The 24,311-nt window shown below is 54.0% G+C and overlaps 1 protein-coding gene across 1 annotated transcript; it reads right to left on the bottom strand.

Moving 5' to 3' along the window:
* Positions 1-2,631: 2,631 nt before the first annotated feature.
* SLC13A2 (solute carrier family 13 member 2) lies at positions 2,632-24,289 on the bottom strand. The gene is made up of 12 exons (XM_065898166.1): positions 24,129-24,289; positions 10,875-11,003; positions 9,959-10,095; positions 9,649-9,863; positions 8,913-9,093; positions 8,689-8,811; positions 6,621-6,839; positions 6,320-6,408; positions 5,911-6,032; positions 4,618-4,779; positions 3,847-3,984; positions 2,632-3,354 (listed from the first exon to the last, which is right to left on the bottom strand). The coding sequence occupies exons 1-12, from the start codon at positions 24,228-24,230 to the stop codon at positions 3,184-3,186; spliced, it is 1,788 nt and encodes a 595-aa protein (XP_065754238.1). The 5' UTR covers positions 24,231-24,289; the 3' UTR covers positions 2,632-3,183.
* Positions 24,290-24,311: the final 22 nt, after the last annotated feature.

Genomic DNA, 24,311 nt, shown 5'->3' with positions numbered 1-24,311 from the left:
GCCCAGACAGGGTGGAGGCTGCAGGGGGCACCCTCTCCAGGCTGGCACCCACCAAAACCTCACCCATCCCAGTCCTACCCCATCCCTCACCCTGCATCCCTGGCTGCACTGCCCACCCGCCTGCACAGCTCACCCCTCCCATTTCATGAAGCAGCCTCCCCTCTGAGACTTTGGGTAGACAGGGGAGTCGTGGCCTGAGCCCCCAAGGGGCCTACTCTGGGGTTGAGGATCCTAACCCACGGAGCTCCCCTTGACCTAAAGCCCAAGTCAAGGTGAACCCAGAGAGGGGGATCAATAACCCTACTCCCACCTTCTGCATCCCCCTAACAAGCACACATGCCAGGTTTCGCCTTAAAAACTTGTCTTGATAGCTCTTTGCTGGGCCTTCTGGCTGCTATGGTTCTCTGGGGCTGGGGCTGGGGCTGGCCAGCAGGAAGAGGGGGGAGGGAAACAGGGACATTCCCAGGGCCCTAGGGGACAGGGGCAGGGGAAAACTGGGCCTATCTGATGAGCCTAAAAGGTGACATTGGCTCAAGGTCACATAGCACTTCACATACAACAGTCTGGAAAAGGGCTTTGAGGGCAGACTTCCCTCCAGGAGCAAGAAGCCCCCCATCCTTCTGATATATGCATTCATTCACACAACAGTCACCGTACCAGGCCCTGTGCTAGGAACTAGGGACACAGCCGCATCAGGCAGACTGTCCTCAAATTGTTCCGGCCTCATCGATCTGCTCTAGCAACGGGGAGCTCACTACCATAGAAGTTTTTGAGTCCCAGCACTGTGCAAGTTCAGCTCGTAGGAGACACTCAAAACCCCTTGCTACCTTCCTGGAAGCCACGGCGGGAAGGGGTGTGAGTGGCCAGGCAGGGAGGGCATAGACCCCCATCCCCGCAGAGCCCCATCCACCTGCAGCCCAGAGTGTGTGTGTCCAGGAGGGGCTGAGCTGCTAGGCCGCCCGCAGCCTGACCTGGGTTGACGGCCCTTTCTTCAAAGGCCCAGTCCGTGCTTCTTTATTGCCCAGCTAATGACAGTGATTAGGACAACAGGTGCCGCCTGCCTCCCGTACGCCCTCCCGCCTGCTGAGAAGGATGGATTCTAAGCACCTGGGGGAAGCCTGTCCTGAGCCCTGCCAGGGCACCCACCATAGCAGACCCCTCCACCCTTAGGCCAGTTTTCATCCACCTCCTCGCCTGAGAAGGAAGGCAGGGCCAGCCCAGTCATCCCCTGGGGCTGCTGTGTGGTCTCAGTCCACATCTGGCCCTCTCTGAGCCAGACTGACGGGGAAGTGGAGAGGTCCAAAGGGGAGCTGAGAACAGTGGAGGCCCATGTGTCCCCTAGGAAGCACACCTATCTCTTCCGCAGCCAGGGCTGGACTGTGGGTACCAAACCAGGGTCCCAAAGAAAGTAGCGGCAGAGGGTCCTCCTTGCAGATGGGGCTGGGACTACTCCTTAGGAACCCACTGCGGGTAAGCCACTGGTGGAGTCCCACCACTCTGGGCCTGGCCCACTCCCAGTGGAGGGGGCTGTCGCCTGGGGCCTTGGGAGGGTCCGAGTGTGGGTCTGGGTGGGAGCCGTGATTTATGACTGTGCTTCATGAGTGAAGAATGCCAGCCTGGGGGTCTGGGATGGGGGCAGGGCCCCTCTCCTGACACTCCTCATTCTGCTGGATGTCTGGCATGTCCTGTCAGGATCTCCTGTGCCCTGGGGACAGCCATGTTCTCCCCCATGCAGCAGCCCCCTCCCCCAACCCTCAAACCCCCAGCTCTGGGAGTACTGAGTGCAGGCCCAGCCCAGAGGGGAAATCCAGAATTAAATCCTTTCTGGTTTTCTTTCTTCACAACTCATTTCCCTGTTTTACGGGGCATGAGAGTGATGGTAAAGATCTCTTTTTATTCTCCCACTGCAGCAGAAGGGAACTCCTGGAAACCTCCATCTAGATGAACTTCCAGCCAGGAAGGGATGTTGAGCTTCCAGGATGGATGATGGATGTGGTGACATCGTTCCCCACCCCCACCCTGCCTTGCCAGATAAATGAAAACTCTGGAATTCATGAAGGAGGAGAGGCAGAGGAGTGGGGGAGGGGAGGTTGGGAGGCAGAATGATCCAGAGTGCAGTCTGGTCCTGGACTCTGAAGGCCATAGTTTTGAACCTGTTCCTGTGAGTCTCACCTGTATCCTTCTTGCCGCAGGTTGCCATTTGGGGTGAGGGTCCCTCTTTCTGGGCATCTAGCATGGGTCAGCCTGCCTCCCCTGGTCTGGTGGGACTGGTTTTTCCAGCTGTGGAGGGGTCCGTGAGGAGTTGGCAGGGGCAGAGGGTTTTACGTAAATGCCCAGGGAGGGCTCTGGGAACGAACGGGGAGGCTGGTTTTCTCAGAGACATGCAGGGAGTGGAAGCTCCCAATTAGCCGGGCCGGGTGGTGTCAGTGCTGCTTTCCTGGGTGGCTGCGTCCACTCCGACAGGCCTTGGCAGAGCTCCCTGGCCATTACCTTCTCCCTTGGGTGGGAGGGGTGCCAAGGGGGCCGCCATACAGGACAGATGCCAGGTCCCCTCCCAGCGTATTTCCCAACCTGGGGTCTGAACCATGTTGGGGAGAAGCCCTGGAAAGTGCCGTGAAAAACCACCACAGATTCTACTGAAAGACTTTAATGGGGCTGATATTTGAACCTCCCCCCAGACCTTAGAGGCTGGGGGGAACTCAGTATGTTGGGCCGGTCCCAGAGACTGTAGCCATGGCAACTGCTGGTAGGCTTTGCTGCCCAGGCAGCTCCAACCCTGAGTTTCAATAAATAGAGGACAAAAGGGTCTGGTCACCCACCAAGCTGGGGAGACAAAGACCTGGAGTGCCAGACAGAGCACGCTGTCGCGTCTGTGACCTCGCAAGTGTACGTTGTCAAGTACACACCACCTAGGATCAGCACACACACAAAGCCGCCTTGCAGAACATCCTCACATGACACACCATCTTTACACACACACACGTACATACACATACACGTACACACACTTTCCTCAGACACGTAGGACTGAGCTCACATACATCTCCCTCGAAGACACACATGAGGTTAGGTATACATGTGCCTTTCTCTCAATGTTTGCCTTGGAGCCTGGGTTTCCCCTCCCAGCTCAGAGGAATAGGAACGAGGTGGGTCTTCCTGGCTTGGGCCAGATTATACCGTGCTCTAGGGGCTGGGTGTTGTGACGTTTGCCTGGCTGACCCCACAGAAGCCTGTGGTGTTGGACTGGGCCCAGGAGGGGAAGCTGTGCAGGTCGAACATGGGGATGCTCCAGGTGTTGATGGCCAGCGTGATGACCAGGACCCCGATGATGTTGAGCATGAATCCTGCTCGGGCCTGGGGTGAGGAGAGCCAGTCTGAATGAGTGGGTGTTGAGCTGGGCCAGTACCCATCCCTTAGGTGTTCATAGGTGCTCAGGAGCTCTCTCACTAGCAAACCTCTCCCTGGGAAGTCCTCCCTTGGGTCTAACCTGCAGCACTAGGAGGTGCCCCTACCACCGGCTTTAATCCCAGTGCTCACAGGGGAAAGGGGAGCTTCCAGAGCCCTGAGTCATTCTCTCTGAGTCCATATCCCTGGGTCCGGGTGCCTGGCATCTTGGTGCCTTCCCTAAGTTCCTCACCCCTCCTCTCCCTCTCAGTGGCCTAGGGCTGGCAGGACCTGAAGATACTCCAACTGGGGATCACGTTCCAGCCTCCCCCGCTGCCACCCACCCCAACAGGGTCCACTCTAAACTCTGAGAATCTCAGCGGCTTTAAGCTACTTTGTGGTCCACCAAGATGGAAAGACAGAGCAGGGAGTGCTGAGGCATTGGAGACCCCTGCCACTCACCATGTCTGTCACTTTGAGGCCTCCGAATGAGAAGGCGATGGCGTTGGGCGGGGTGGCCACAGGCAACATGAAGGCCAGGGAGCTGGAAAGCGTGCAGGGGAGCATGACGTAGAGAGGGTGGATGCAGATGGCCTGAGACTGGAGGGGGAGACAGTGGGGCAGAGCTGATCGCAGTCTCCATCCCAGAGGGGAAGGTGTGGCCCCCATTCTCCTGCTCCCCTCTCTGAGGGACAACCGCCATCCCCACCCCAATATACACTCTGGCCATGAACCCACCACTTCTGCCAGAAGGTACCTGGTGACCTGGAAAGGGCCCCTTGACCTCTCTGGAGGGGATAAGTGTGCAGCCCTGCCCTGTGGGGCATGGGAAGGGGAGGGACCCATAAAACGGATCTCAAAGGGGCTTGTGGGTGTCATCATCAAAGGCCTGGAGAAGGGGCTGGGGACACTCCGGGGAGCAATTTCATGCCGTCACCTCAGGAATGACAAGAACAGGAGCTGGCCCAGGGAGGTGGGCGAGGCCACCAGTGATCCCCATCAGGATACTCCAGGGGTGATATCATCAGGGATGGAGTGAGTCAGGGGGCAGAGGGCCTTGGGGCCCAAAGTTACTGAAGAGCCTGGGGAAGGGTGGAAGCTCAGGGGTCTTTTCCCAGAAATGAGAGGAGGTGCAGACAGGTCATTCTGACCTTCAGGCAGGGCCCCACACTTCTGCAGGCAGTGTGGGCAGAAGGGCTGCCTGGAGGAGGTGTGTCTGCAGGGCCAGCTCACCATGGAAGCCAAGATGGGCAGGAAGATTGTGGTGGTGGCCACGTTGCTGGCGCACTCAGTGAAGGTGGCGATCAGGAGGCAGAGGATTAAGGCAATGGCGGGAGGCGGCACGCTCTCCAGCGGGGTCAGCTTGTCCCCCAGCCACTTCGACAGGCCCGATTCCTGTAGGCGAGGAGAGTGGTGTGTGGGAGGCTGGGCTGCCTGGGGCCCCGGAGTCCCCTGCTGAGGCTCTGGGAGGGTCCTGCTCCTGCCTGCGCCTCTCTAGAATCTTCAGAGACAAGGGCAGCTTGGGAGGGAAGATGAGACCCAGCTGAAACCTGGGGGCCCCCTCTACTGCTCTTGAAGGACAGTTGGGTGTGGGCAGAAGGGTCAGATGGGAAGCGAAGGGGCTTTCTTGGGAAACCTGGGGCTTGGGGAGAGTAAAGACCTTTGACCCCATTTACTCCTGCTCTCCTGACCTCTCTTCAGGAGGTTCCTGGCCAACCTGAGCCCTCTGCCTGCCCCCTCCAGCCTAGCAGGTTGGGACAGGGGGCGACCTTGCTCCCAGAAGGGAGGGAGAAGGGGAAGGGCCCTGGTAGAGGCTGGGAAGAGGCCAACAGGGGGACGGGGACAGTTCACAGGGTCAGAAGAGCTCCAAGGTCTTGCCTTGCCCACACCTATAATGCCAGACTGTGAGCCCCAGGGAGCTGGGACTTTAGTATATACAATGTTGCCCACTTAGCACCCAGCACCCAGCACAGCGCTTGGCACAGTCAGTGAGCGCTTGATAGAGGAACTAACCAATCCCTGACCCAGGATAGCTCCTGTCCGTGCAGTGAATGAGCTTAGCCAGAACACCGAGGCCTGGGGGTGCAGGTTCAGGGATTTCTTTCTTGGATGGAGGCTATGGGGAATGACGACCCGGTCCCCAGAGCCTGGCTGGGTATGATCATGGTGCCCCCTGGTGGCCTCAGCCGGCAAACTGCGTCAACCCAATGCCAGCCAACTACTCCCTGGTGCTAAAGCTTTGGCATTCTCTGTCTGGCAGGCGGTGAGGGGATGGACTGGGTGATCACCGAGTACAGTCCCTGCTCACCAGAGAAGCCCCCACTACGGAGAGGTCCCTATGGCTTGTGTTTCCTCCCCCTCTCTTAGGGCTCTAACCTGTTTCTCCAGCTGCTGCAAAGGCTCTGCCCACCAGGGGGCTCCTAAGTGGGGGGTCAGGGCTCCCCTGTGTGGGAGAGAAGCAGGGCCCCTCTGTCCCTGTCACAGGGTCTCCCTCAAGTGGGTTGGGGAGGGGGTGGGGTCTGTCACCTCACTGCCCTTGGCCAGGGCAAAGCCGCCGCCCAGAAGGAGCACGATATTCCAAGGCATCTTCTCTTTAACTATTTTCCAGTTGAGGAGGGCAGGAGGGGCCTTCAGCTTCCCTGGTTTTCCTACTCCCCAAGCAGAAGAGGATGGGTCACCAAGAGCCAACAGGCTTTCCTCCCCTTCCCTCCCCCCCTCTGTACAGGCGGGTCCCTATCAGAGCTTAATGCATGGAAGAGAGGGACCCTCAGTTCTGCAACATCACGACTTTGTCCCTGAGTCCCTGTGCCCTTGGCAAATCACCCCAGCTTCTCTGGGCTTGGTCTACTCCTGCCGAGTGTGGTTGAAGGGACGTCACATGCCAGAAGGCGGGGTCTGCCCAGAGGCCCTTCTCTGCCCCAGACCAGGTGCTTACCTGGTTCCTGAGTCAGCCCTGGGATCTTGGAGGGCACGATGAACAAAATTACACCGATTAAGATGGCTACTGTCCCATCGGATGGCATGCTGCGGGCGGGGCAGGGAGGGCAGGCTTAGCGGCTTAGGGCTGCTCAGGGTCACAGGATGGAGGGGGGCTGGAGAGGAGCCCCTCCCACAGATGTGCCAACCCCTCCTGGCAAGTTCCCCCCACCTCAACCCAGCATTACCTCCTGTTCTGCGTTGGGGGCCCTGCTCCCTTCCCTTCTGTTGGAAGTATTTCTCCTCCCCGCAGTGCTCACCTATTCCCATTCTCATCGGAAAAAGCCAGGTTACCCCAGCCGGTGAAAAAGCCTGGCTCCCGAGTGAACCAGAGCACCACCAATAAGACAAAGAGGATGGTGACAGCCTTTTCTGCAAAGGTCATGGGGCCCAGCCGCTTGTGCTCTCTCCGGATGACTTCGAACGCTGCTCGCTCTTGTTTCCTCATCTGGTCCCCCAAGCCACAGCTCTTCCGGAAGCTGCAGGTAGGGATGGGGACAGCTCGTAAGGGCACCACACCAGGCAGGGGAGCAAGGGGCTGTGAGTGCCTGTGGTTTTGTTGTTGTTGTTGTTTTGGCCGGTGCCACGCGGCCTGAGGGATCTTAGTTCCCAGGCCAGGGAGTGAACCAAGGGCCACAGCAGTGAAAGTGCTGTGTCCCAACCACTGGACTGCCAGGGAACTCCCATGAGTTGTAAATGTTCCCAAGGTTCTGGAAGAAGAGCAGAAGACTCTGGGGTGTCATGGCTCTTATTTAGCAGAGGGGAGGCTGAGGATGGGGGATTGGGTTTCCCTGTGCTTGTCCCTGCTCCATGTGCCCTATTGACCCCTCTGTCCTTCCAGGAATTCTCTTTTGCTGAGCCCTCCCTTGCCCAGAGTGAGGAGGCCCTAGAGGCCTAGACCCCAGGCCTCCTTCTGGCCCTGACTCATCTCTCCCCGCCTCCAATAGCCTTTCAGGAAATCCTCCGTTCCCTCTCTTACTGCTTCTGGGCGTCCTCTGCCAGCCTGGGCCCCACCCACACTGTCCTCTGAGGAACAGGAGTCTGCAGCCCACTTCCATGTGCTTAACTCACTTTGACTTTTAACTTTTCACTTGGGCAAATCTCAATTCCCCTGCTGGACTTGTGAGTTCCTCAAGGGAAGAACCGTGCTTCACACATCTTTGAATCCTTGATGTAGCTTAGCACTGTGCTGGTCTCTTTGACTAACACTTTGCTTTGTACCATCCCCAACCTCAATCCAGCCTCCTTGCACCTGCCCAAGCAATGTTACAGCAGCAATGCTTAAAAACTCTCAATGGCTCCCCACTGCCTGGGCAGGATGGACAAATAACAACTTATACCCACAATAACAGTCATACCACCACTCTTAGCCTGTACTATAGCAGACATCACTAATCAATCCCAGACTTGATTCCAGCTGAGCTCCAGCAGGGTGTCACATGATTTTCAACTCAGAGCTCTAGTGACTACTAGTAATCAAGGGCTGGAAGTGGGAATAGAACCTCTTTACTACTCTTGGCCTCAAGAGCAAGGTCCATACTCTTTATGTGGCACATGAGATTCCCCATAATCTTCCCCTGCCTACTTCTCCAGCTTCATACGCTGATCCTCTTTGTGTTTCAGTCACACAGAACTAGAGTTCCCCCAAACCCAGCATGTGTACAAAGGCCCTTTGTACACAAGCTCTTCCTGCTGCTGGAATGACTTTACCTCGTTCTCTACCTGGCTGACTTCTAACTCTACAAGATTCAGTGCAGGCATCATCTCTGCCAGGGGACTTCTAGAATCTTCACTGTCCTGGGCTGTCCTCCCACAGCACCTGGGCTTTCCTCTGTCACTGCTCCTACCTTATCATCACCCGTTAGGTGGTGAGCTCCAAGGACAGGGACTGTCTAATGCTTCTAGTGTTCTCAGTGCCTAGCAGAGGGCCAGGCACACAGTAGGAGCACAACAAGGACTTTTGTAACCGACGATGCTCACAGCGTGTGCTTCTTAAGCACCTGCCAAAGGATTGGGGATTGTTATGGAATGGGACCTGGCCTGGGCATCAGGAGATCTGGTTTTCAGTCCCAGCACTGACACATCTCGCTGTGTACCATGTCTTGAACCTCAGTTTGCTCATCTGATAGATGGGCTAATACTCTCCAAACAGTAATTCCCTCAAATGGGGGGGCGGGCCAAGTGCACAGAAGGGCCTTGGGAGGGAGAGGCCTTCTCACCGGGATGGTGATTATGCCCTTTTCCGCAGGGCTACCTGGGTACCCAACTGGAAGCTCCTAGAGGGTAAGGGCAGGCACCTGGGCAGCTCTTACCCACTCCACCACTTACTTGAAGCCTAAGAAGAGGAACTGCAGCCACACCCAGGAAAGCAGCAGCAAGATGACCATGGTGGGGAAGGCAAAGAAAAACCAGGAGGCGAAGTTCACCACGTTGCCATTTTGGGGAAAGATCCTGAAGAGGGATTCAGGCTGCTGTGTGACGTTTCCCGGTGACCAGCCTGCTCCACTTGCCCCCCAGTCAGAATGCAGACCCCCTCCCACTCAGTCACTCACGAGTTGACCTGGCCTTGCAGTACCAGGTTTGTTGTGGTGCCGGTCAGCGTGGCGATGCCCCCGATGCTGGCCGAGTAGCACACACACAGGCTCATGCCCTGGGTGAAGCGGAGCTGCTCCTCGTTCTGCTGTGCCCTGGACTCCGAAGGAACAGGGTGGGCAGGGCCATCCTGCTTGTTGTCTGGGAACAAGGGAGAGCTCAGGTTGGGGATGCGTGCAGGGCCAGTTCTGGGGAGCATGGTGGGAGCTCCAGGGCCTCTGGGGCACCTTGTCACTGAGCAGCCTAGACCCAGGCTGGGGGGAGGGCAGAGGCTGCTTCCAGGTCTGCAAGGGCCAGCACTCCCTGGAGTCTCAGGCCGGAGTGATCCCCCCAGACACCACCTGGCCCAACCCCTCTTCTGAGAGAGGGAAACTGAGGCACAGAGAAGGGAAGAAGACTGTCCAAACCACACAGGAAGAGTGGAGCCTGGATCCCTGACAACCCACCCAGGCTTCCGCTCTCAGCTTGCCAGGGTGACCTAGCATCTTGGTTTGCCCAGGACTGAGGGAATTCCCTGCCTGTGGGACTTTTCATTTCAAAACCAGGAAAATCCCAGGCAAACCAAGGACACGTTGGTCACCGAACTTCTTGCTTCCCTCTTCTCTCCCTAAACGTGCCAGGATGACTACTCCTATCATGGGCATCGCCTCAGACCCTCCTCAAGGACTGAGGGTTCGGGGCAGGGCCTGGCGTCACCTTTCTCATCAAGCTTGGTCTCTTCCTTCTGGGGACTCGGTTCCTGGAGCTCAAAGGCGGGGTTGTTCCTGCCCTCCTCAGCATCCGTGCCCGTGGGTGTCTCGTGCAGCTGATCCAGAACGGCATGGGCAATGGGCACCATCATGGCAGTGGTGGCCGTGTTGCTGATCCACATGGACAGGAAGGCCGTGACCACCATGAAACCCAGGATCAGCCTAGCGACGGACAGACAGACACACGGGTGTTCCAGCATCCCTTCAAGGGCACACCGCCACCCCAGGTCCTCCAGACTTGGTCTGTGGGAACTCACAGGGAGGGCCGCACCCCGATGGTGAGAAGCACGCGGAGGGCGATGCGCTTGTGTAGATTCCAGTGTTCCACGGCCAGGGCCACTAGCATCCCCCCGATGAATAACATGTTGCTGTCCTTAAGGTACTCAGTGCTGACCTGGCAGGCAGGGACATTTGAGCAGGAGGAAGGGGTCCCCCCATGCCTCTGGGCGCACAGGGTGCCGACACTGATATTCCCGCAAACGGAGGTTGGTCCCCTGGGCTCTTGGACCCAAATGGAAATGGTCTTTGGATCATCTGCCATTTAATATTAACCAGTGTCCTGTCTTCCTGCCAAAGTCATTCTTTCTCCCCTCAGGAATGACTGAGACATCATCTAACCTGAATTCACTCCTGTTGCAAGCCATTGACTAGGAGATAAAGCATTTAATGCTCTTTCTAGAAACTAACGCAGCAGTTCTCAGTGTGGTCCCTGGGCCAGCATCATCAACAACCTGGAACTTGCTAGAAATGAAATGCTTAGACCCTGCTCCAAATCTCCTGAGTCAGAAACTCTGGGGTAGAGCCAGCAATGTGTTTAAATAGTTCTGCAGGTGATCCTGATGCATCTGCTCAAGTTTCAGAGCCACTGAACTAGAAGGATACAAACTCTCTAGCTGGCTGTCAAGGCCCCCTTTTCCTTCCCTCATCTAGGCCTAGTTGCTCCCACTTTGAATTAACTCTTGACACCAACCATGCACCTGGCATTTCTAGAATGCCTTCCCCCCTGTCTTCTAGTTGACTCCTTCTTCAGTGCTCCCCAACCTGCCAAGCAGAGGCAGGGACCCCTCTTCCGTGTGCCCTGTTCTGTGGTGAAGCTTCCTCCGTCATCAGCGTCCTAGGGCAGACCCCCCTCCATCCCTGGGAGCACGTCGTCCTGTGGGTGGGGAGGCTTACCACGGAGGCACCCATTATGCCCATCATGGGGAACATGACGGTGGGGAGGAAGGCGGTGACAGCCAGGGGCAGAGCCTCGGTGCACCAGAGGAACGCCATGAGGATGATGGTGTAGGCACAGTAGGCTTCCTGCAGGCGGGAGGGGAACAGCAAAGCTGTTGGAGGGGGCAGGCCTGTGTCCCAGAGTCATGTCACCTCCTGTCCCCAGAGAAAACAGGCCGTTTGTAACAGTGTGGGGAGAGCCTGTGAAACTCACAGTCCTTGATTCCTGAGCCCAAGGTCCCATTTAAAAATAGAAATAGAAAACAAAGCAAAACACTTACCACCTTGTCTTTGACCTTGGGGAGCCTAGACATTATAATCCAGCCACTGGATTATAATCCAGTCCCCCTGGGGACGGCAGGGGGCTCAGGTGAGGATCCTTACATGAGATGGGGGCTCATCTAGATGAAACTGGGGCCTGGGAAATGCGGATCCCTGCCCGGTACCCTGGCCTTCCCTGCTTCATCAAGAGCCTGTAAGAGTATATTTATCTGTATGACGATTTAAGTAGTATTTGTTCCTTCTGCTAGGAGCTGAGTTCCATGAAGACAGAGTCAGTTTTGTATCTGGATCCTTGGAGCTCAGGACCCAGGAGGCTTCAGAGCAAATCTTTTCTGAATGAATAAACCACTGAAAAGTTTTAGGAATAGTGGGGTCTCCTTCCTAGTAATCCTGGCATGACCACTGTTTCACATAACTCCCCTATCCCCGCCTTGTGCGGGGAATTGTGGAGTAAACCCTGAGTCGTAGTCTTGTGAGTCTTGGGGTACCAGAGACCCCCCTTTCCCTCATGAGGCTCCCAAAGCTAGAAAGGCCTGACCTCAGGTCTGGGAGGGGACCTGGAGCAGGAATGAAGTCAGACAACCCCAGATGTCAGGGGCCCACCCTCCTTGACAGAGCCTCTCCCCAGGCCTGGGGCGGGAGGATGGGGGAATCATTAGCCAGAAGGAAGCCTCCAGGGAAGGGGGTGCCTGGCATCCAACCCTCCTTGGGACACCTGCCCACTGTTTGCCAAAGGAAGAGGCTGCCTGCTGGGACTATGGGCTGGGGGCTCCTCTCTTACCTGTCTCTACTGCCCTGCCCCTCTTGCTTTCTCCACCTGGTATAGGCTGGGCTCACCCCTTATACCTCACGCCTTTAGTACCCTGAAGCTTGAAGGAAGGTCTTGGGGAGAGGAAGCTGCTGTTTACTGAGGAACTCTTAGGAGCTGGGTGTTTTCATGTTTGTAGTTACAGCCGTGGATGTGTGTGGTGGTCTTATGTTATAGATGACCTCCAGAAGGTATGTGGCTTGCTCAGGGTCACAGAACTAGGGAGTGGCAGAGCCAGGTTGGAACCCAGGCAAGGTGTGCAGGATTGCATAATTCTAAGAGCACTCCCCGACTAGTCTACATCAGTGGCATCCTGGGGGGTGGGGTGGCACCCAGCCTGCCCAGCCAAGTCCTTCTGATGCCAGGCTCAATTTCTTTCCATGAAACTTCCACCACTTTCTCACCCTGGACATGAACTCATTGGCACAAAGGGTGGGGCCACCTTGATCCTTGAGCAGAGACCCACCCCTCCTCCTCCCCCAGCGGGCAGTAGATTCTGCTGAAGCTGCTGTTTCTTCAACCATTTTCTCACCTGCAGTGTGCACAGCCTGTTACCCATCTTCCCATGGGGCTAAGGGCAAGCCAGCCCTCTGAACCCTGGTGTGGCCCCCATGCCCTCACCCCCCAGAATTCTCTGGCCAGAGAAAAGGGGTGGGGGCTGGGCCGGATGCCTTTGCTGATTCAAGAAGAAAGCTCTGCTAATAACGACAGCAGAAGCATCGTCAAGGACTACTCCATGCCAGGCACGGTGCTCTATGCACTTCAGGTGGTTTTTAATGACATTTAGTTGCTCTGTGAGGTAATGACTATTGTTCCCATTTCACGGATGAGGAAACAAAGGTGCAAATAAATTAAGTAAATGTCTCAAAGTCACACAAATCAGTGAAGAATCCAGGCCATCTGGTTCTTGAGCCCCAGCTTTTTGCTTCTCCCCTGAGCTTTCTCCCTTGCTACTGGAGGGTGTCCCCCAGCCTCAGGTGCGCTGTGACCAGCAGGGTGTACGGGACTGAGTTAGGGCTCTGGATCCAAACGGAACTGTCTTCGCTGGGGCCTGCCACTTCCTGTTGCCCGGCTCCGGGCAAGTTCCTTCACTTCTGGGTCCCCATCTGCACCCTCCAAAGAGAGCCGTGAGCATCAGTGTGTTGAATCTGTGGCTCCTCTACTCCTTTACAACTTCCTGGTGTCCCTCTCCGTGTCTGTCCGTCTGTCTCTGGATCAAAACCAAAACCACTTTCAAAGTTCCATTCAGAAGCTTACTCTGGCCCTGGTGGCTCTGGCCCCATGTCCCCATCCCACCCTCCTGGGTAGTCGGTCCAACTGTAGAGTTAGTTGGTCCGTAACTCGCTGACCTGCTTTTCCTGGTTCATGGGGCTCTTAAATGGGGCGTGGAATGCCAAGGATTCATGAAGTTGGATGGGAAAACAATTTCATCTTTTAGCTAACATCTAACTAAGGTTATGAACAGAGGCAACCAAACCATAGAGCTGCTGTTTTGTGGGGGTGGGCGGGGTAGGAGGGGGTGCCTCGCCGTGCAGCTTGCTCCTGTTCCCCGAGCAGGCATCGAACCCCGGGCCCACAAAGCGCGCCAAGTCCTAATCACAGGACCACCAGGGAACTCCCAACACCACATAGCTGTTAACGTTGCTATGGGCGATTTTGTCACAGATACTTGATTGTGGCTGTCAGCTGTTTGGTACCTGCACAGATTAGTGGTTGCAATGGACTCAAAATATATCCCAAAATATTGTTTACATTCATCACTCTTTTGAAATTATGGTAGCTATTATACCAACACTAGATCTTTTTTAATGCTTTAATAAGGAAGCATCTGTATTTCTGAATTGCAATTAATTTTTTCATAGTTTTATAACTGTATTTCAAAATGGTTGGTTTCCTTTGTCATCCTATACATTTTATTTCGTGCATTTCAAAGCAATATTCTGAGAAGGGCCCACAGTCTTCACCAGACAGCCAGTGGCATTCATGGCTCAGAAACGGGAACAGAACCTGGGGGATCCTTTCTCCTTGGCCCCGCAATGTGTCTGATTCCACGATCTGTATCCCCAGGGTTAGAAGTGGGAAGTCGGGAATCAGACCTGGGCTCCAGGGCCGCCTTATACCCTCTGCCTTGTTGCCCAGCTCAATGCATCTTGGGCTGGCCAAGCTCAGCTGGTGGCCTATGGCATGGGCCCCAACTGGCTTACTCCCCAGTCATGCTACATTGCACGACTCCAAATGCCATCGGCAGAGGGCACAGCCTGCACCCTGTCTGAGGCAGCCCCTTCTGGAGCTCAGATACCAGCAGGGAAGAATTTTCTCTGGGCGGCTAATGCTCTTCTTTCTACCTCTGTCAGTACGTCCTCCTTCTGCGGTCCAGCAGGCTAGTTGTTCCCCAGCTGTTCCTTGGCTGTAGAATGTACTCCTTTCTCAGCCTGGGCTCTGAAGGACAGGGGTCAACTTTCTTTTGCCTCCCTGTCTCTAGCCCCTCCCTCTTTTGCTGGTGCTGGCCTGGGTCTATAAATCCTTCCTTCCCACTTGGGCCCCTGGCCCTGCTGTGCCAGGAAACTACCGTGGTCAGATCCCCATTCCTCTCTCCCCCCAGGCTGTCCCTGCTATTGAGGGGCAGACACTGGGCCTCCTGCCTGCTCATCAGGCTTTCACTGGACAAATAACCTCTCTGCTCCAGGTCTCCAGTCCTGCTGGTTCAACACCTCCAATGCCCCCCTTTACTTCTCTCCAGCTCTGGGCCAAAAGCCTGGTCCAAGCCCCTGCATCTGTTACCAAGATTTCTGCAAGAGCTTCCTTATTCACCTCTAGCTTCCTCTTTTGCCCCTGAAATCTCTTCTTATTGCTGTAGCCAGAGTGATCTTGAGGCACAAACCTGTTTAATCCACACCCTGTCCCCCAACACACACACACACACACACACCCCTAAAAGCAGCTCAAATCCCTGCAGGCTTTCCCACTGCTCTTAGGAAAATTTGGGGGCTGGTCTGTGCCTCTCCTCCTTGCTCTCTCTGGTCCAGCCACAGTGGCCCTCTTCCAGTTTCTCAAATGCTCCATCTTCCCTGTAGCCACAGGGCATTTGTACCTAATCTCCTCTCTTGTCTTCCCTCCCCACTTTGCTCACCTGATGTCTACTCATTCTTGAGATCTTAACTCAAATATTCCTTTTTCAGGGAAGCCTCCGTGGGTTTCAGGGGTATATTCCCCATTTTTCACAGCCTATGCCCCTGTACCTCTTCTGCATAGCACTCATCACGGCCTGTAGTTAAACATTTGCTTGTACAAATTTCTCATGATGAATATCAACCTTTGTCGCCAGACCTTACTCTCCAGGGAGCAGGGTCTGGGTCTGTTTCTGCTCACACTAGCAGGGTGCCTGGCACCTCTACGGAGCTGACACTGGATAAATGAGTGAATGAATGTCAGACACTGGGGTACAGACATGAATCAGACCTGGCCCCAGCCTTCGGGGAGTCTGAGTGCCCTGTGTGGGCTGGTCTGTAGTCATGGCGGGCTGCCTGGCAAAGCCAACAGTGAAGAGAAGAGATAAAGCCTCAGATGGCTTCCAAACCCCAAGGCTGGCAACTTGCTTCTTTTGTGATAGGAAACAAAGGTCAGAGGTCAGGAAACCTGAGCGCCCAGGCCCAGTTTTATTGCCACATGTCCTTGGGCAAGGTATTTAACCTCTCTCAGCTTGGGTTTTTTTTTTTTTTTTTCATAAGAAATATTGAGCATTTCTAACTATACACACATTACTGTCTTTTATGCAGGGTCCTTTTCTACAAATGGGAATAAGAGAAACACACTCCTTGCTGGGTTATTATGAGGATGAGGGGTGTGACTGAGGAGGTCTAAGCTGTAGAGGAGTGTAGATGGCAGTGAGCTGATTGCTGGGTTGGCCTTGGCGCAGAAACCTGCTCCCGGGCTGCTGGGGAACCAGGGTGGATACATGACATACAAATGAAGATGGTAGTGCCAGGGAATCCAGGGTAGACTCTGGACACTGGGTGTGAGCAGGGTGGGGACCTGTGGGCATCACAGCCTTTACCCGTTACGGGCACAGAGCAGCCTGTGGCCATTGGGCAGCAGTAAAAACGCCCACACTCTCAAAGGTGTCACATCTTATTCGTCCTGGTGATTGAAGGTTAGCCCTGGGGTGGGCTACTCCCACTGCCCCTCTGCGCCTGGCAAGTAGGGATGCTGCTGGGGAGTGAGGCGAGGCCCTGGGTGGCAGCCAGCACCATTGCAAAGGAGAGACCAGAGAATGGAGTCCCTGAGAAGGGGCCCCTTCTCTGAGCCTCCCTCCATCTGGACTGAGGAAGGCTTCCAGAGAGGGCACACTGAGCGGGTACTGAGGGATGAATAGGAGTTCTGTGGGTGGGCAAAATGTGTTAGCATGAGGGAGTAAGCACAGAGGGAATGGAATGAGGCATAAAAGATCAAGATACATTCTTGTGGGGGAAGGGATGTAATGCTTGCCTGCCTGCCAAGAGAGGAATCTAGGACTTTATCTGGAAGACAAAGGTGAAAACGGGAGGAGGCCCTTGAAGGATTGTAAACCGAGAGGGTGACACTGTCAGGTTGGTGTTTCTATTAAAAGATTACGCTGATGCCACCATATGTATTTTTAAAAAATGTGTCCACAGGTGTTTGTATACACATAGGAAAATCTCTGATTCAGGGATTCTTACCCTTTTTTGGTACCAGGATTCCCTTAGCAGCCTGATGAAGCCTTCCAACTCCTTCTTAGAATAATGTTTTAAAATGCATTAAATAAAATGCACAGGATTACAAGGGACACCAATTATATCAAAATACAGTTATTAAAATATGAAAAAATGGGTAAGATAGTGATATAATGTGACTCTTAACTACTAAGCTCTTCACAGGCTAATGACTACTGTAATTTCAAAGTCATGGTTAACATAATATGTCAAGGGACTGGCAACAGCTCTCATACGATTTGAAAATATCTCTGATACCTACTGGTGGCAAAGTCAAAAATATCGTTCTTTACTATCGTGGTTTGTTGTCTACGTTCGTCACAGAAGGAAACGTTTCACCCTTTTGTGCTGTTGGACTTCGTGCAATGTGCATGTATCACCTAATTAAATAAATAAATCACCTCAAGATGAAAATAGGGGGCTTACACCTGCGGTACTGTGGCAGGTGGATTGGCAGACACAGAAGCTGGGAGGTGACAGGTGGCCCTGCTGGGATGTCCAGTGGGGAGATGACAGGGGCTCAGAGAAGTCATGACAGTAGAGATGGAGAGAGAGGACGGACTCCAGAGATGTTAGGAGATGGAAGACAGAGGGTTTGAGTGATGGCTGCTGGGTCGGGTGGGAGGAGGAAAACTCCAGGTGCCTTTCCTGAGTGTCTAGGTACATAGTGACCCCAAGGAGAGGAGCCATGAGACAGGACTTGGGGAAGGAGGTGCAGAGTGGGCTGGGTGTGTGTGTGTGTGTGTGTGTGTGTGTGTGTGTGTGTGTGTGTGTGATATTCATTCCAGGAGTAATAGGCCCATGCAAATGCCGAATACCTTTGAGAGACTACACATAAAAGGCGACAATGGCCAGTCCATACGCAAATATATGTCCTACAATCTCTGCGGTAACCAGCCCTGTAGCCAAACTACCACCTGCATAGCAACTGACCCCAAATGGGCAGGATTTGCTCAATGACTACCAGCCTCCTTAATTTTTGATCCCCACTCGCTCGCTACCTCCACTTCCAACTCAGGAGTAATCAGTGAAAGCCAATGTGCTCTCCTGACAATCAGAGAGGATACCCCACTTCTAGTTAGCCCCCCTCCAGCTCCCCCCTGCCAACAACCTCCAGTCAGGGCACACCTGAAGGCTTCCCTCTTTCCACTCTAAAGCGTCCCCACCCCCTGCCTTTGAGGCTCTGCCGAAAGCAAGGATGGAGGCTGATTCCCTTCCTAGCCTCGCCTGATCTCATTTGAGTGATCTTTGTTTAATTCCGCACCTTAATGTGAATGCGTTTGTTGCATCATCTTTTGCTTTAAGAGGCCAAAGGGAAAAACAATGGGTCTGAGTGTCAGAGAAAACAAAAGTGCGGGGGAGAGTCCTGACATCACAGTTTGGGCCAGGGCCAGGGCCAGGGCCAGGCCCGCCTGCATCCCCTAAAGAACAAACCAGCAGGCGGGAGTTGAAGATGAGAGAAGCGTTCCCGCACTCCTCCGTGCATCCGAGCCCTACAACTGCCCTGGGCCCTGCTGCTGGATTCCGTTCAGGAAAGCGTACCGCTGAAGAGTCTCCTTGGCTTTCCCATTCTTGACCTTCACCTAGCAGGTGCTGGAAGTGTGGACATGATTTGGTCATCTGGGGGGTGAAGTTCGAGTTGGGGAACCTTCTCTCTCTTCTCCAGGGATCTCCCTGGCTTTGGAGGCTGGCCCCTACTCCCAGGACCTTCCGAGGCCAGAAAACCAGACTTCACGCAGTCCAGCGCTGATCGTGGCCACACTTAAGGACCACACCTCACTGCCCTGGGGGTGTTGACCAGACACACCCCGCCTTCCTGTTTCATTAGTGGGAACACCAGGGCCCTCATGAACAGAAGAAGTAGTCTGTGGACATAAGTCAGGGCATCTACACAATGCCCGAAACTCTGTGTTGTGTTTTCTAGGGGCCCGGAATTCAGACAAGGGGCAGAGGGTTCAGGGAAGCATTGTTTATCAGGGAAGATAGAGGCCTTCCAGGCAGGCCCCGGAAGCGAGGTCCAAATTCCTTGCACAGTTTTCGTGCCCACAATCCTGGTCTGTCTTTGGGGTTCAGGAATAGCTTGCAGTAAGGGTATTTTAGTCACACAGATTTGAAAGCGCATGTGCACGCACACACCTACTGTTCTTATATCCTAGGAATGCAGGGATTCAGAGTAAGAAATCCTGCCCTCTGTTCTTAATGTGAATACAGTCTGGATTTCAGCTAAGCTCTGTTCTGGCAAACATGGCACCACGGGCAGATCGTTTTCACAGATGAGTCTGTTGGGTCCTGGGAGGTATTTGCATTTTCGACTCTAACTTACTAGCTCTTTGACCTCTGAGTAAGTATTTATCCCTCGTGACCCTCAGCATAAAATCCTCACTCCTTCCCCGGACGTTATAGGGCTGACATTGACTGGCCTCTCTCTACCTCTCTAAACTCACCCTCAGTCATCTTCCGCTCACTCAGGTCCACATGCCGTGCCGGCCTCAGTTATCCCTCCACCTTGCCAAGCTCACCCCTGGCCTTGGGTTTTGCGCTACGTGTTCTGCCTAGATGGCTCCTGGCCCAGAGCTGTGCTTGGCTAGCTCTTACTTGCCAGTCAGGCCCTAGGGAAATATCAGTACCCCAGGAGGCCGTCTCTGATCACCGCATCTAGAGCAGCCCCTCCCCAAGCCATAGTCACAGCCTGCTGTATGGTTTTCACTGCATGGACAGTATATGCTTTTTGTGTGTCCCTCCACACCCCCCGCACCCCCAGGATCGCAAGTTCCCCTGAATCCTACCTCCCACCCCCTGCACCTAAACAGTACCTGTCACACGATACTTGTTCCCTAATAAATGAATGAACGGAGGAGTGAATGAATAGATGTAAGGTTGCTGGCACACCGATGGTGCTTCTTGGGTATCTGGTTGCAGGGGGTGGGGAAGCACTGAGAAGACCTCAGGCCTCACTGGCTCCCAATCACTGGGACCCCGCAGTGGGTAATGGGCATTTCTAGGATTCTCTTGCTAACTTCTCAAACACTCCTTACTATTTCCAATCCCCACGCCTTTGTTCCTGCCATTGCCTTCACCTGGCCTGCCCTCTATTGATGCCTCTGACTGTTGAAATCTCGCTCAGCCTTCAAGTCCTAACTCAGATTCTCCCTTAACTCAGATGGAAGGATTTTCTCCTTCCTCTGAGCTCCTGCAGACTTCTGGCTATAATCTGTGTGGCATGAACATGCGGTCCTCTAGATTGAAAGCATCTTGAGGACAGAACATCTGTATTCCTTTTTGGTAACCCCCAGCACAGAGCAAGAGCTCGACAGACTTCCCAGACTGAACGACAGTGGAAGGATTGACTGACGGCTGGATGGACATGGCGGTAGATGGCTCAAGTGGTGACTCACAACAGGGGACTACCTTGCATCCTTAGACAGCCTTAGCCAAGGCCAGATTCCAGTTCAGACTTTGCCTTCTTCTAGCTGGGACTTGAGGCAAATTCCTTTATCACTCTGGGCCTCAATTTACATGTCTGTAAAATGGAGACAACAGTCGTAACCTCACGGTAACTCAGAGGTTATTTCGAGAAATAAATGGGTTAGTGTTTTGAAGTGCTTGGTACAATGACTAGCACACACACAAATACCGAAGACATGTCAACAAGTATTATATGGACACAGGCCTGAGCCTAGTCTGGGCCTCCTCTTTCCCACTTCAGGGCCCAGGGCCATGGAGGTAAGCTCAGGATCCACTGCAGAGAGCAGGGACTCAGCAGGAATTCACGACGGGGCCCTCTTTGCCCACATTCACTCATTTGACAAGTATTTGTTGAACACCTACTATGTGCCAGGTACTGGGGGTTCTGCATGGAAAAAGACAAAGTCCCTGCCTTCACGGAGACTACATTCTAATGTAGGGGGGGGTCAGAAAATAAATAGAAAATAAAGGGATACAGGGCTTCCCTGGTGGCGCAGTGGTTGAGAGTCCACCTGCCGATGTGGGGGACGCGGGTTCGTGCCCCGGTCCGGGAAGATCCCACATGCCGCGGAGCGGCTGGGCCCGTGAGCCATGGCCTCTGAGCCTGCGCGTCCGGAGCCTGTGCTCCGCGACGGGAGAGGCCACAACAGTGAGAGGCCCGCCTACCGCAAAAAAAAAAACAAAAAAAAACATCATTTCAGATAGCGAAAGCCCTTTAAATAACAGGTTTTTGTAATAAAAATGACCGGTGCTGCTCAGAGAAGCCTTTTCTGAGGAGGCGGACTTCAGCTGACATGTAAGAAGTTAGAGGGAGGCCTCTGGGAGAACATTCCAGGCAGGAAGATGAGCAATTTGAGGAAGAGAAAGGCTGGAGAAGAGCAAATAAGAGACAGGATACGGGGCAGGAGCCCCCAACGACTCGTGGCTACCCTGAGAGGTTTGGATTTTATTTTAAGTTTGACGAGAAGCCTCTGTGGGGTTTTAAGCAGGGTAGTGATCTTATGTTTGGAATAGATCATCCTGGAGTTTGGGTGAAGAACCGTCTGGGGACGTAGAGAACAGACTTGTGGTTGCCAAGGGGGAGGTGGAGGTGGGCGGGGGATGGGCTGGGAGTTTGGGGTTAGCAGATACAAACTATTATATAGAGAATGGATAAACCACAAGGTCCTACTGTATAGCACAGGGAACTATATTCAATATCCTGTGATAAACCATAATGGAAAAGATTATGAAAAAGAATGTACATATATGTACAACTGAATCACTTTGTTATACAGCAGAAATTAACACAACATTGTAAATCAACTCTACTTCAATTAAAAAAAAAGAGAATGGTCTGGGGAGGAGTAGGGATGGGAGAGAAAAGATGGCGGCCAGGACCAGAGTGGAGGTAGTGGAAAGCGATTCCATTCAGTGTATTTTTGGCGAAAACACTGGTCAACAGGACCTGCTGGTGCTTGTGGAAGTGAAGGAACGAAAGGCATCAGGAATGGCTCTGAGGTGGACGGTTGAGCCATATCTTGAGGAGTAAGATCGCAGGGAGAGTCGGCTGAGATGAGTAATCAGGGCTGTGATCTGGATATGCCAATGTGTATGTGTCATAAAAGGAAATGTTCAGGGCTTCCCTGGTGGCGCAGTGGTTGAGAGTCTGCCTGCCGATGCAGGGGACACGGGTTCATGTCCCGGTCCGGGAGGATCCCACATGCTGCGGAGTGGCTGGGCCTGTGAGCCATGGCCGCTGAGCCTGCGCGCCTGGAGCCTGTGCTCCGCAACGGGAGAGGCCACAACAGCGTACCGCAAAAAAAAAAAAAAAAAGGGAAATGTTCAGCAGGGAGGTGTCCAGTGTTAGTTGGATAATACAAGTTTGGAAATTAGAGCTGGGGTTTCAGATTAGGGAATCATCAGCGTAAAGATGCTTTTTAAGGCAGGAGACAACAGATCACTGGCAGGCGAGGATAGGGAGAAGTAGCCGGGAAAAGTGGTCAAAGGAAAAGGAAAACCAGGAGAAGCACAAAGAAGACAGCATAACAAAGAGGAGGTGACCAGCTGTGACAAGCGCTGCCGAGGGGGTGAGGGAGGTGAGCATGGAACAGTGGTTTGGTGACACGGACGCTGATGGGAACTTGACAAGAGCCCTCTTGCTTGGTAGGGTCTTGGAGACTGGATCTGTCTGTCTAAGGAGAGATGGGTAGTGTAGTCAGTCTCTGAGGCCTTCTTTTGGGAGAGAGAGCAAAGAAAGGAGGTATCTGTGGAGGGACTGTGGGACTGAAGGAGGGTTTGTTTGTCTTTTCATGTGAGAGGGATTAGAGCTTGTTTGCATGCTGATGGGAGAGATGAGGCAAAGAGGGAAAAGTTGATGATGCTGGAGAGGAGAGGATAATTACAGGAGCAAAGTCCTTGAGAGGGGCTGGTAGCCAGGGCCCCAGTGGAGGGGCTGGCCTCCGCAGATGGAACCTGGGACAGTTCATCTGAGTCAGGACAGGGGAGACAACATCTGTAGGTGGGAAGCAGGCGGCAGGGAGGGGTACAGCACAGGGAACACAGGGGCTCCTGACACATCGCACTCCCACAAGGAGGCCTGGCTTATCCTGACTCAGGCTTTCCTGAGTGACCGAGGGCAAGTTTCTAAATCTTTCTGGGCTGTACCTTCTTGGGGAGTAAAATGGGCGTCACAGTTCCTGTCTGTCCTTCCTTCCGGGATTAACACACTTGGCTCAGCCTGTCTGGAAACTGATCTGATGGGTCCCTAGCATAGAGATGCCACTGGCTTTGGCCTGGGATGAGGGTCATCTCATAGGTCAGCCAGGCCCTGTCACCTACCGGGAGCTGTGCCACTACCTCCTTAGTTCCTTATCCTTCTGGGATACCTCGAACAGAAATCTTGACTCGATTTCCCTGTCTGTGACTAAAGGAAGCAAATGGCTCAATGAACAAGTGAGGGTGGGGCGGTGGGTGTGGGGTGAGGCCAGGGCCAGGATTAGGTCTCAGCCTTCCGGAGCACAGGCTTTGTAGCCAGACCACACCCCCAGCTCTGCCACTGCCTAACTGTGCCACTTGCCAGAGGGGGGTTTCCTGTGAAGCTTGGACTTCAAGGCCGCCTCCTGGACCTACCCTTCCCAAAGTCCCGTGTTAATTTTAGATTCAAGATCTTGTCTTCTTTTACTTACAAGGGGGGGGCCCCAAAGTGTATACTATCTGACCTCCAGAAAACAGGATCTGCCCTGGGATTTTGGGTGACTTAACTTCACTTTCCCCGTCTGTAAAATGGGAGGCAGACCTGCGTCATAAGATGAGAGAGAGGGTTCCTGGGTACATGGTACAGGGTGTGCAGTGGGGGGCTCCAGTAAATGAGAGCCGAAGTTATGACTCCTGCTGCTTGCGTGGGGTGGGCAGGAAGCAGTGGCATTTGCCCCTCCATTCAAGGTGTGCATCTGTATTGCCCACTGGCAGGATGTCCTCCTTCAATTCCCACCCCTCCTCCGCAGGAGACTTAGCTCTTGGGATCACAGGTGAGTGCCTCCTCTTTCTGTTTTTACTCTTAAATGCACAAACTGTCTGAGGCCAGCTTCCTTCTAATCCCCTTCCTTCCCTCTCAAGCATCTAGCCCAGCTCATACCCTCCCAGTCAACTCACCTGCTTCCACCTGCACCTCCTTTACGGCGTTAGGTTTCCTGCCTCCCAAGGGAGTAGATACCAATTGCACCTAAGCAGTTCACATTGGGTTCCTACTACTGGGTGCCGAACAAAAGCCTCCCATTGACCTCTTACTCCTCAGGCCTCAGGAGGACCAGGCGGTGACAGCCTAGGCTGTCAGGCTAGGAAGGATGAATGGGTGATGCTGGTCCTAAGGATGCCCAACCCCAGGGCCACACGGCCCCTCCCCTGCTCCCTTGGAGCTTCTCTGTGCCCAGGACCCCACGTCCTTACCTTAGTCGGGATGAGGATGGGCAGAGGCAGCAGGAAAATGGGTAGGAAGAATACAATCAGGTAGAAGCGATAGGCCCACAGGCCCTGCCAGCAGGTGGCCATGGTGTGGATCCACGTGGGCTGCCGGGTCACCCTCCAGATCCAGGGAACTGCAGGACCGACAGTGTAGCAGGTAGGTGGCTA

This window comes from Phocoena phocoena, chromosome 19 (genome assembly GCF_963924675.1).
Source record: "Phocoena phocoena chromosome 19, mPhoPho1.1, whole genome shotgun sequence".
NCBI lineage: Eukaryota > Metazoa > Chordata > Mammalia > Artiodactyla > Phocoenidae > Phocoena > Phocoena phocoena.
This window is presented reverse-complemented; position numbering and strand designations above follow the sequence as displayed.

Coding starts and splice junctions, on each gene's coding strand:
- SLC13A2 (XM_065898166.1), bottom strand. CDS start 24,230: ATGGCCACCTGCTGGCAGGGCCTGTGGGCCTATCGCTTCTACCTGATT. Junction 9,094..9,648: donor GACCAAGCTTGATGAGAAAG/GTGACGCCAGGC, acceptor CCTTGTTCCCAG/ACAACAAGCAGGATGGCCCT. Junction 6,033..6,319: donor AGGGCTGACTCAGGAACCAG/GTAAGCACCTGG, acceptor CTTGGGGAGTAG/GAAAACCAGGGAAGCTGAAG.